Source organism: Habropoda laboriosa, unplaced genomic scaffold (genome assembly GCF_001263275.1).
Source record: "Habropoda laboriosa isolate 0110345459 unplaced genomic scaffold, ASM126327v1 scaffold801, whole genome shotgun sequence".
Classification (NCBI taxonomy): domain Eukaryota; kingdom Metazoa; phylum Arthropoda; class Insecta; order Hymenoptera; family Apidae; genus Habropoda; species Habropoda laboriosa.
Window position 1 is genome coordinate 129613 of NW_017101026.1, and position 12261 is coordinate 141873.

Sequence of the window (12261 nt, forward strand, 5' to 3'; positions counted from 1 at the left end):
TTTACAATATTCAATTTATTTATTTTTTAAATATTCAGGGTAGAAAAATATTATATTAAAGAACACGTATCAGTGATCGGTTACGTGAGAATTTCCGCCGGAAGAAAGTTACACATCCAATGTTACAAACGAAAAAACGCTAATAATACGATCGTGTTAATACCATATATGTCGATACATTTTATGCGATTTACATATCATCTTGTTAATAGTTGTTACCATTACGAATAACTTTAATGATAATTAACATTTAACAGCAGTATATACAAAAACTTAATGCTATCGTACTCGCGCATACGTCAGTATAAATATATACGTATACATATACACATACACATTTATTTTAATTCTTACATAATTACGCTGATACATTTGTTCTTTGAAAGACACACTGAAATATCAAAATCAAAGTATCGACTGTCGCCACCAAAGAATCGTTGCCAAAGGTGCCACATTTTTTTTCACGACAAAATGTGCCAGTGTACTATTGTATTATAACGTATCGACGACACGATTGGAAAATCAGTCTGCTAAGAAAATTAATTAGTTACGATTACCATGAGAATTCACAAAATACGATGGTTCGACGTAAATATGTATGTGTATTTGTCCCGATCCTTCAAACCTCCTGTTCTCGAAAAAGATCTAAAAACAACTTGTTCGCATCTTTGTGTCGTAATAATTCTAGAAGTATATAAGTCTAGCATCCTCTGGATTCTGTTCTACTGGACAATATGGACATTTCAATCTGAAAAAGAAAAAGAAAAAAGAAGAAAAGTCGAATTTCTTTTCTTCTTCTGATTTCACCTTTTCTCTTTTAATCGCAATTTCTTTTCTAACGGACATACTTGTTTGCATTGGTGAGTTTAGTTAACGCGTCTCTCGATATAACATGTCCACAGACCAATTTCATAGGTGGATTGTTCTCCGTGCTCTGTTGCCTTAAAATCGGACATGCGAAAACAGAGTGATAACGACCTTCCTGGCCCAGATCTATCTCAATCTGGAAACAGAACACGTCGTCCCTTCGATAATATACCATACAATCCTTTCTCTTCGTCGTCTCCGCTACAGTTACGCGCTATTACTTACCGGCAGTTCGTCTATCCCATTCCAAACGGTATTTACTTGCCTCAGTTGCATCACTTGCTTAATATTCAGAAGCGTTGGTAACGCGGTACAACCAGCGTTAATGCTACAACATAACGTTACAAGTTTTTCCCTTGATTGAATTGCACGTTACGCGATTTAACGAAGCCGCGAGAAAACATACCACACCGATAGAGGGCTGTCCACGCTTAAGCCAAACAACATGCAAGCCTCTCTTCGGAATACATCGTGAATATCTAGCCACAAAATGGGATCCAATAAATGACTGTAAGGAGAGGATTGTATTCCAGTTTGCAAGTAAAGTAGCGTGCCCATTAAAGCTTGCACCTCTTTTTCATGACATCCGACGTATTGTGTAAGATTTTGCCGAACATATGTTATCGCTTCGGTTTGTTTGCTAGGACCTTGTTGAATCAGTTTTATGAAATGTAACCTATGTAGCTTAAATTCGAGGGAGGAATTCTACAAGCAACGTTTAATATCAGACCAAGTCGCGGCGTAATAGCGTTATCGGAATAGTGGCAACGAACGATGCTATGCGTACTTGTGCTAAAAGGGCGTCTCTATGTCTTTTAGCCCAATCTAGTGCCGGTTCAAGGTTTTTCTGCTTCAAGCAATCCAATATGTAATTTAATTCTGTGAATGGTTCCTTTGTCCCTTCGTCAGTTTTAATACCAGCCTCCTGTAATACCAAATACAGTCTATCTCTGAACGCCCCCAAAAAATATCCTAGCTGTTACTTAATCGAAGAGCTCGGTGTAGACTCACCGCTGCCAATTCTGCTGCGATATCCAACATGCCATGACGGTAGAAATGCTGACAGATAACTTTATTCAAAAGATGCGATTTGCCTGAACAAGAGAATACATCTTCTCTGCTTGTGCTTGTAAAATCTGCAGTAAAGTTCCTGTCGATTGCTTTTCCCACTTTAGAAACTGAACCGTGTAGCTCTCTGTGTTCTGTGGTTAAACGATGCACAGTTTCGCAAACTTTCTTCATCGCTTCTTTCAATATTTGCACTTGACCTGGTGTTAATTCATGATCAGGAGGTGCTGATGGGAAAACAGTCCCAATACCATTAAACGGGATAGTGTTACAGTGTTATACACGATTAAAAATTTTAGGGTTCTGTCGCGAATTAAAACTAGCTACGGCAATTATTTCAACAACGTAGTACTGGAAATGAAGAAAAAGGAAAAGAGCAACGATAATTAAGGAACGTATCGAACAAAAACTAATTCTGAGTGCACCACTGCGACCAAAGAGGTTAAAATTAAACTGTATAATACGAAAGAAAAATGTTCAATTCTCAGGTTAAACTTCGTTTGATTCGAATCTACATGGACGCTGCATCAGAATTGAAATCCTCTACATTCTTTATCACATATTCTTCACGTCTACTAAGAATATCACAATTTCAAAAAAATTTGACTTTTTTCTCAACGAGACGTGACATTGCAATAGCGGCAGAGCTTTTCATTTACCTTCTGCGAATTCCCTTTTTAAAGATTCAATATGATTTATTAGATCTTGCAGTACTGTCTCTGCATGTTCGTTTACCATGCCAAATTTCAATAAAATCTTGTCAACTTCACGTTCAACGGCATTACACGCCTCCATTATTGTTTTTCGTCGTTGATATCGCGTCACTACTTGTCACTTTGGCTTTATGCACAAGCCGCATACATGTAGATGTTTGTGATGATTCTCACTACATGCAACACTATTCAGAAACACGGGCGCGTGCGCAACCTATTGTATATGTTATATGTATCTCTAGTGGACGCACGCATCTCACTACATATGCATCGCGTAATAATATCGATTCTTTTCTTATTTATCGAAAATTTCTAAACTTAATAATATATGTACGTTTTGATATGTCGAAGCGAGGAACGTGTGAAAGCAATAGGATTAAAAGCTGAAATATAAAGAACAAATAACACTTCCCAAAGTTTCAACAAAACATAAACTCATTTTTTATTATTAACATTGCTATTATTATTATTTTGTAGTTGCTGTTTGTTGTTGCAAGCACTATTACACAATATACATACCCCTTTTGTACAATGACATTATATTAAAGAAATGTTTTATGCTAAGTTCAAATGTACATATGGCGTGAAATTAAATTTTACTTTATTAGAATTCTAATACTTGAATAATGTTGGCCTGTACACCTATCTTCCCGTACAATTTCTAGTGTACAGACTTCATTTTCGTTAAAATAATACCAATCTTACTGGATGTAGAATATTTTAAAGACAATGCGGTATATTTCTAATGATATTTATTTTCTTTAACATATTACTCCGATGAAGACTCAAATTGGAGATTGCTCTGTAACAAACATGAGAAAAGATTAGAATTACATCTCTGCAATTGATAGCAACTGTACAACTATTAACATTATTATGATAAAGTGGTATAATATTTACCCATTCACGTGCCATCATAAGAATTGTGTTTTTGGATAGTTTTGGTCCAATTAGAGGATTCATTTGTGCCATGTAGCAACACAGCCAGCTGTAAAAGTGAATGGAAATACGTTCGATCATGCGTAATTCGTTCGTTTAGCGAAACACTTTCATTCAGTTTCATTACTTACAACAACCAACATGTAAAACCTGTCAATATGAGCATAACCTGAAGAATTCTGTGAACGAGATAAAAATATAATAATCGGAGTGTTATCGGTGAAATTAAAGTGATTATAGTCTAATAGTATTTTGTTTGCGCAATGTGAAAAATGTCCAAACGATGACAATTTTAGTACATGTCAATTTCCATAGAACACGTACCCTCGATTAGGACCCTTCGGAACAAAAATAGGTAAAACGATCCCTACTATTCCCCAAAGTACTGTGAAAAATAACATTGGCAACAACGATGCTCCCATTTTTCTTTACGTTTAATTTTCAACCGTGTACCTTATACCGTTAACAGAGACTGCGCCCCATCGAGCGATTAATTTACCAACGTATATACGCGAGAATCACGTGAATATCTCGATTTGCTTCGATAGGTCGTACTCTTAAACGAGAGTTGCGATACGCGACAGATCGCATTCTCGTTTCTTCGATTGTTCGCTACACACGATACGATATCCGATTCGATATCTAAACGATAAACAAAATGTAACGGAAAATCGAATTACATAGCTATTGTCGGAAACATGTCTTTTTATTCATGAAAGTATTACAAATCTCAAAGTTGACAAAATTTAGATAGAATTTAAGTATGTATAAAATTTGTACTGTCTTCTCTCTCTCTCTCTCTCTCTCTCTCACTCTCTCTCTCTCCCTCCCTCCCTCCTTCGCATTCCCAAATAATGTTTTTTTTTTATATAGAATAGAAACCATGTTAAGGTACTTTATTTTAACGATAGAACATTTGTCGTTCTGATCGATGTATTGAAACTATCAATTCAATCAAGATCAATACTTTTATCAATGTAATTAATACATTTAATCTCCAAATAATCGTTTCTGTGTTATTTCGACGTTTTTACTTAATCGTTGAACGTCCTCGTAAGTTTTTGATACTTCTACGATCGATGGACCGTCTCCTCCGCCAATCGATGAACACTGAGTGATTTTGGCAGTTGTCATTCCAGATTGAGTTTCGATACATTCGACCAAAGATTCTGTCAAGTGTCTAACAGAATTCTTATCCGATTCGTTGTCAGTAGCTGCTGCGTATTGTTGAGTTTTCTCCACGTGGTGAGATTTGGGCGTGGTTGTGTTCAAAGTTGAACAAGAAGTTACAAACCTTTCTAGAATACCTGAAGGTAGTTTTTATTACATATCAGTAGTGAATGATCAGCTAAAAATTCAAATACTGATACAATATCGTATGCACGTTACCTGTCAGATTGATACTTTCTTCAGACAAACAAATATCATCGTGAGAACCAATATTATCTCTACTGAAAAGATGTTGCCTGATAGTAGTCAAATTTCTCGTATTTAATCTACTCTCATTTTTAATCGAGGAGTCATCTTTGTGCGGTGTTTTATACATAACTGAACGTTCTGTGCGCATTTCACGTCCCTTTTTAATGTAGGGGATCAAGCAGGATAGATTCAGTTGTGTTCTAGAGACGCTATTCGCGGTCTGTATAGATAAAGGTGATTTGCAACTGCTCACTGAAAAAATGTCACCGAAAAATGTGAAAAATGTGAAAAGCGATAAATTGATATTTACTCTTACCTGTATAGGGAGTTCTTACGTATGTCAGAGGTTTCTGATGATCGTCGGGTAATCCGTAAACCGTAGATGCCGTTCTATTGGTTACATCTAACAAAGAAGAAGTACACAGCGTCGAAACAATGCATACATACATATATGTATAATAGAAAGATTGGTAGTATGTAAAAAATAGAATGTGAGAAAATATACCATGCATAGTATCACCCTGCCCTTTGCTGTTTTTCCCATTCCAACTTGCGTTCATCAAAGTTGTATTATTCATAATTGCAACTAAAGCGGGATTTAGCCTTTTTACCACATTTAAGATTAGTTCGCATCGTTTTATCACCCGCAATTGTTGTGGTTCCGTAGCATTATCTGTTAGAAGACTTTTCGAAGCACCGTCAGCCTCGAATATCGCTTGGAAATATAAATATGATTACGAGGTTGCATAAATTTAACATAGAAACGATGAACTATGAAAATACATACCAGCTTTTAATTCTCCAAGCATCATTATTGTTTGCCTTTCTATGATGTCACTACCAATATCGTTTATGGTCGTGCTAATTTGACGAGAAAGCGACAAAGATCTGAGCACGACGCTTTGTACTTGCGCTTGTGTGATAGGTTTTCTATTGTCGAGGTAATTAGACATTACCGCGATACGATCTTGAATATCGTCTAAGACCACCTAAATATGCCGACTAAATTGTATCATGGTTCTTCCCAAGACGTATTATATTTGTTGGAAAAGTACCTGACAATAAGCTGCCGAATCCATAATCAGATTGATCGCATCGTGCAACTTGTTAACTTCAAATTGCCATTGTGCAGTTAAGAGTTTTACATTTGCCCGCATTTCTTTGCTTTCTGGATGCAAGTAAAAGGTAGCAATGGCCGAAATCAATTCGGTTTCCAAAGATTCCAGACTCGCTAAGCAATTTCGTATTTGATTGATTCCTAGGACAATAAATATTGTAGGAGGCGGGATAAACATATATGGAGGCAGAGGGATTCCGTTTCAAGAATTCACTCACGGTTTCTATCTTTGCACGAGGCAATAGCAAACAATCCAATTTGCATAGATTTGTCTATGATCTGATCGAAATCTTCTATAGCGTTAGTCAAATCGTTTTTCGATCGTTTGATAGCGCTTAGGGAATTGCCACATATAGTAACAAGTTTTCTCAACGCGTGAAATGGATCGCTAAAGACCTCCATAACAAGGTTCAATACCGATACATTAATCTTACGCTCTAGTCGATAAAGCGCGTCGGTCAAGCTGTTGATGAACAAGTTATTAAGTGCTGTATCGGACGATTCGGACGTTAATTGAAACTTTAAATTCTCGTATTCTGATATAATGGACTGACAGGTTCCGGTTATTGCTTTAAAATTACAAGGCTTGCAGACTTGTGCGATCGCCATCGCATACGAGAACACATCTTCTATTCGAAACCATAATTCCTTACATTCCACTGTTTGATCCTGTTGCGATTTATTCGGCATTTCCGATAAAATATCCAATGCCAAGTCCATCCTAAACGCAAAGCGCATCGGTAGAACAGACACTGAAAATTAAAATTAGCCTTTTCGTTACCTGTACACAAAATGATTTTCTCGCTCGGGTATTTCATCTTGGAATAACGGATCTGACATATCCAACAATTCTATTATCATCTTCAAGCAAAAACAAAGTCTTTCGCAGACATATTTCTTGCAATTCTATATAATAAATAAAATATAATAAAAGCATAAACATCCGATTAAAGTAAGCTTGTACATGCATCCCTTAAAATGCAGATATCATAAAGGATTTTATTACATAGATGGATGCATTTAGTTGGTGCTGCTCTTGTACTAATTGCACCAACAGTTTAAATGCTGCACACAATTGACACAAATACAGTACAATCTTCTCTCCCAGTGATCGACATACCAAGCTCTTCCTATATATTTGTAACGGTCCAAGTAATTCCAAAATGGAAGTGCCCAATTCCTGGTGGTGATGGAAGTAGCTTTGTAAAATGACATAAGATGTTCCTGGATCTATTCCTTAATCTATCTGATTAGAACATGTACCTTTATGTTCTGGAAATGTTCAATTTCATTGGCTTGACCCATTTCCCTGATATAGTCCAGACAATCCATCAATCTTTGTTTCAATGGCAAACATTCCAATTTTTCTAGAGCTTCAAGAGCCAATTTAAACTTATCCAGTACGGTGGATAATATTTGGTCTGCCATTTGTTTGTTGATGGCTTCAATCTGTAAATGTTAGGTTTAACGAAAGTTGAAGAATAACCGGTTATTATTCTGCTTTAACGTACAGACTCGTTCATGTATTCTAGAGAACAAAATTCCTCGACGATAGTAGTAATCTTTGATTCCATCTCTTCGTAATCGCTAACGTCTTCTTTCGATAGAGCGTCAAATTTTTCTCCCAGACACTCCAGTTGCTCAAAAAGTGTCGACTTTGTTGATGCAGAGTCATTTTGGTCAGGAGAGTTACCGTTTATGAGTCCTTTCAATTTATTTACCTAAGGAATCAAAATATTTCGAAAGTGAGAAGAAATGAGAAAGTTGGTATGTTTTATATGTGTAATATTTTTGTTTTCTTTACTTGTTCCTCTATGGGTACTAATATTCCTTTTATTTCCTTTGTCTTTATCGGCATTTTTACGCTTTTCGTTTTTTGAACAATTACCAATGAAGTTAGCTTCGCAACTTTTAGTTGTTTGTAAATAAAATGAAAGTAGCAACAAGTTGATTTTTAACTAGCCGTGGTAACAATAGAAACCGGTATCCGTATTACGGTTCTACCACATTTCGTAGAGAAAAATGGCACGTAGTTACGTGGTTAGTTAACCACCTACATGTACATTTAATTTTTCCTTTCGTTACGTACAATAAGAGTTCTTCGAAGTAATTATTTGTTGTTTGAAATATTCGTCAAGTGTGCATAGGAATTTAGATAAAGCGAATTTCTGGATGTGATACGTGAAGTTTATTTGTCTTTTCGTTTAATGCAAGTTGCCCATACTGACTTGATGGAAGTATATATGCACACATACGTAAGTAGTTACATGTGTGAACACGTTTTGGCCTGGGTAAAGAACAGTTCGATAATATCGACGGTAGAGCAAGTTGCCTGTGTGTGATTCATTTTATCAGTTGCGTGACATAAATTAATTTACAATTGGGTACAGAGAAACCGCATGATGTTTTATTAACGTTGTAAGTGTGATTTTGAATGAAGTATGTCAGGAATACCGTATTTGTTTTCTTGTGCGTGTAGTTTTTGAAGGAAAGTAGAAGGACTACACATGCTCCCGACAGGGTTAAAAATTCCGACATTCTACCGGAATAGATTGATTCTTATTGCTTATGATTTTCCGATGAAAATTTATCGATTACTCTGCGTATTTGCAATTCCGCGATCACTTGGTATTATGTATTGTAAATGCCAGTTGATGTAGTCGAAGCGGTAATATGTAATAAGGATTAAAAGGTAAAGGTCCAATAGCTAGTTACCGCATACAATAGAGGGTTATGTAATTTGTTTCGAATTGTTCGATCGAATAAACTATTAATTCGGAATTTGTCGTCAGGTGAAACCAGTGAAATAAAATGTATGCATGTGCATCGGGAATACATATGTTTCTACACGCATAAACACGATGGATATTTTGATGTGTATAACGCGTGCGTAAATGCGATGCATGGAAACGTGTGTATGGATTTTAGAGAATGATATTTCAGTAGGAACGATTTTATTATCGTTCAGTATCATATGTTGCGTAATTTCATAGATATTGATTCGGTTGAGATGGGAGGTTCAACAAGCGATAAAAATGTTTTTTTTCTATATTAAAAAGTGGGTAGAATGTATTTTCATAATATGCGTATATACGTTCGTTTTGTTTGCAGATCAAAGGATAGACAAGCTGACCGTTTGTTGAATAATCGACGTACGGTCAATTGTACTGTTTGAAAGAGAGAAACGGCGAGTGTTGCAAGTTTGTTCCTTTGGCAGGACAAATTACATTGGTCGTAAAAATGGTGAAGCATTACGAGAACAGTACAATTTTTCAGTTCAACTGGAATCAAGTTGCACAAGGATTTTGGGAGAGATATCCAAATCCTAACAGGCAAGTGTTAAGCTTCCTGAAACTGGTAGAGCGGTGACTTTGTTTATCGATAAGCGTTTGAAGAAAATGGTAAAGTTGACATTCTTCTCTCAGCGAGCACGTACTTACGGAGGACACTGTATCGAGGAGTGTTAAAAATGGTATATTACATAGTAGGCGACTTTTGACAAAGACTAACAGAGCGCCTAAATGGGGAGAGAGATTCATCAGCAAGAATACGGTGAAAATAATCGAAGAGAGTACGGTAGATCCGAAGACGAAAACTTTAACAACGTATACGAGGAATTTGGGTTACACGAAAGTGATGGTAATTAGCGATAGTATGCGTAATATCGTCCGTACATAGTGACGTGTATCGGTATTGACGTTGGCCTATATTTCTGATTTGGCAGAGTGTCGTGGAGAAGGTGGTTTACAGAGTTTGCGAAGAAAATCCAAATTGGACGGTGGCAAAGAGATCGGCATGGATCGATAGTCAAGTGTTTGGATTTAGCAGAGCTATACAAGCATTCGGATTGGATAGATTTAAAAAGAATTGTACTCTGATGTATAACGGTTTCAATTATGTTCTAGCGCATATGTTTCCGCATACGGCACAGTACATGAATCCATCGCTTTCTCAAATGGGTTTCGCTCATCTAGTAAGGGGAAGGAAAAGGAGGCGGAATGAATATTCGACCGATGAAAGATGGGGGCGGGTTGTCGCATGTTTAGCTCTGGTTTTCACGTTTCAGGTGAACGACGCTGCGATAAAGAGCAGCCTCGCGGAAGACTTTCAACATTCGTTACAAGGTAAAGCGGAGAAGGTGAAGGACGCTGCAAAAAAGGCAACTGACTTGGCGAAGAAAAAGGCCGGAAAGATTTACGCGGTGTACCAGCCGGAACAATCATAAACGACAGGATAGAGTAATTAAAAAAATAGAAAAGTATTTGGGCGAACGGGTAAAAGGAGAAGAGGGTAATTTGGAGACGCGACCCCGAACGATAGGGGGGCGTTTAGTTGTTGCGAATGGACGGGGTAAGAGGAAGTGAAACGGAGTAATTACGGTGAAGTCGTCTGGTATATCGTTACGATTGATTTTCACGTTCGAGTAATTTTCGCGGATAAGGCGAAAGAATTTTCGTTTAAACAACTTTGCTACGATGCAACTTTGTATCACGTTATCATTCCTGCCAACTACCAATTAATTTAGTAATCTTTAAGACTTGTACATGATTTATTTGCGATAGAGAGTTTCAGATCAGCGGGAAAACGTACATTTAACGATAACGATCATTGACCGAATGCGAAATCATGTGTATTACTACGTGCTATCCTGCCCGATCGATGATCGATTTCAGAGCGAAGAGCGTACGTGGTGTCGTGGCCGTGGTACCATTCAAAGCGCTTTACCATTTTTCTTTTTTCTTTTTAACCGTGTTTACTCGGTTAAACGCAACGACACGCGAACTAAACGTATGTACATTATTCTGTAAATTATTCGAACGTTAGACCAAACGAGAAGCCGAACGCTCGAACGAATTTAATTGGCTTGAATAAAAATCAAGGTTCTCTCGTTGATAAATGAGACGAATGGATTATTAGGAGTAGGGGGGAATCGCGTCCTAGCGAGAGAGCGCGCGTGTGTTGGTGTATGTACGTGCGTGGACATTTTCTAGCGGTATTATTCGATAAAACTAAAGTTGCATTTGCATTCAGAAGATATGCGCGCGTGTGCAGGCACAGACAAAATCACGCTGCTGCCCCCTTTGTGTATGGGTACGACAAAGCAAACTGTATAAATTATGTAGTTAGAATACAAAGAGTATGACATTGTAAATCGTGCAAACATTGCGTAAAAAGAGTCGGATGTATCAGCGTATAAGTAAACTGTACGAGTTTTTTTTACCTTGGCGTTTTTCTTTGTACAAGGTTCTCTCGTTTGTACGGACTCGACATGCGCTTACTTTAGGAAATTTATCGGCATGTTTTTCAACTGGTAAATCTCCGATGGGAGGAAATACAGAAGGATGCGGCGCAGTCGGTAAAACGGAGAACCTTGAACGGTTGATCGGACGGAAAGTGGGATTTCCAGACGCGACGATACAGTATCCAGGAACGGTATCAGAAGAAGGCAAGGGAAAAGGCGGTTGAGAGGGAGAAGGATAAATTTGCGAAAGAAAGGGAGTGGGGCGGGTTGTGTACTTCTACTGGAAGATACCGCGAGTGTATGGCGATGCAGACGGCGTGAGACGGGAAAAACCGTGGTAGTTGCGCAGAGATTTTTAAGGTGAATCCACGACGATTCTCGTATGACCGGTTGGTGCTGGCCACTTGACGGTCTGACTCAGCTATAAAAGTGAACGCGGATCGGTCTTTCCGTTCAGTTAATCGTGGGTCTCGAACGGGAATCGTATAAAGAGAATCTCGAAGAGAATGTGGTTGTTTTACGTTGCGCTGGGTGAGTAGCTATCGGTAAAGTATCGTATCTATTCTAAATATACACGTAACGCTTGTTCTCTAGCTGTTGCATGGAGCGGGGGCGTGATCGCGTTTCCACAGGTAAGCAACATATCTCCGTAAGGATTTTCTTATTCCCGATGCACGATCGCGATTCACCGGATGATAATTTGAAGAACGATAACGGGGGTTCCACCGAGGTGTTCGAAGTGGACGGATTCGCGTTCGACGGTCCAGTCTCGACAAGCAGTATTTCCGGCGACAGGACAAGCACACCAGCCCTGACGACAAGTTCATCGACGTCCACGGCTGCTCCGTCTAACGTTCAATTGGAGCAGTGTGTCGCGGCGTGTCCGGTGAGTCTTC

General features: G+C 38.0%; 5 protein-coding genes across 6 annotated transcripts in view; 2 read left to right on the forward strand and 3 right to left on the reverse strand.

Moving 5' to 3' along the window:
* Window positions 1-427: 427 nt before the first annotated feature.
* LOC108577914 (protein RMD5 homolog A) lies at window positions 428-2760 on the reverse strand. 2 transcript variants are annotated; one of them, XM_017941144.1, is made up of 7 exons: window positions 2595-2760; window positions 1879-2135; window positions 1655-1792; window positions 1274-1572; window positions 1093-1195; window positions 849-1003; window positions 428-748 (listed from the first exon to the last, which is right to left on the reverse strand). In XM_017941144.1, the coding sequence occupies exons 1-7, from the start codon at window positions 2728-2730 to the stop codon at window positions 685-687; spliced, it is 1152 nt and encodes a 383-aa protein (XP_017796633.1). In that variant the 5' UTR covers window positions 2731-2760; the 3' UTR covers window positions 428-684. The 2 variants fall into 2 exon arrangements, with proteins under 2 accessions (XP_017796633.1, XP_017796632.1); XM_017941143.1 differs by having other exon boundaries at window positions 1879-2162.
* Window positions 2761-3130: 370 nt separating this feature from the next.
* On the reverse strand, window positions 3131-4085 carry LOC108577919 (V-type proton ATPase subunit e 2-like). The gene is made up of 4 exons (XM_017941150.1): window positions 3912-4085; window positions 3719-3766; window positions 3549-3636; window positions 3131-3450 (listed from the first exon to the last, which is right to left on the reverse strand). The coding sequence occupies exons 1-4, from the start codon at window positions 4007-4009 to the stop codon at window positions 3418-3420; spliced, it is 267 nt and encodes an 88-aa protein (XP_017796639.1). The 5' UTR covers window positions 4010-4085; the 3' UTR covers window positions 3131-3417.
* Window positions 4086-4577: 492 nt separating this feature from the next.
* LOC108577947 lies at window positions 4578-7981 on the reverse strand. Its single transcript, XM_017941179.1, has 12 exons — window positions 7928-7981; window positions 7635-7844; window positions 7387-7572; window positions 7130-7303; window positions 6905-7029; window positions 6342-6844; window positions 6062-6264; window positions 5794-5995; window positions 5512-5721; window positions 5323-5409; window positions 4977-5258; window positions 4578-4894 (listed from the first exon to the last, which is right to left on the reverse strand). Exons 1-12 carry the CDS (start codon window positions 7979-7981, stop codon window positions 4578-4580), a joined length of 2553 nt encoding a protein of 850 aa, XP_017796668.1.
* Window positions 7982-8441: 460 nt separating this feature from the next.
* On the forward strand, window positions 8442-11275 carry LOC108577913 (PRELI domain-containing protein 1, mitochondrial). Its single transcript, XM_017941142.1, has 5 exons — window positions 8442-8541; window positions 9235-9455; window positions 9549-9762; window positions 9848-10096; window positions 10190-11275. The coding sequence occupies exons 2-5, from the start codon at window positions 9364-9366 to the stop codon at window positions 10346-10348; spliced, it is 714 nt and encodes a 237-aa protein (XP_017796631.1). The 5' UTR covers window positions 8442-8541; window positions 9235-9363; the 3' UTR covers window positions 10349-11275.
* A 291-nt stretch (window positions 11276-11566) lies between these two features.
* LOC108577905 overlaps window positions 11567-12261 on the forward strand; it is a 1220-nt gene continuing 525 nt past the window's right edge. The window contains exons 1-3 of the mRNA XM_017941131.1: window positions 11567-11896; window positions 11960-11997; window positions 12072-12251. Coding sequence (XP_017796620.1) covers window positions 11872-11896; window positions 11960-11997; window positions 12072-12251 — 243 coding nt within the window. The 5' untranslated portion in view covers window positions 11567-11871. The remainder of the gene's footprint in view (window positions 11897-11959; window positions 11998-12071; window positions 12252-12261) is intronic.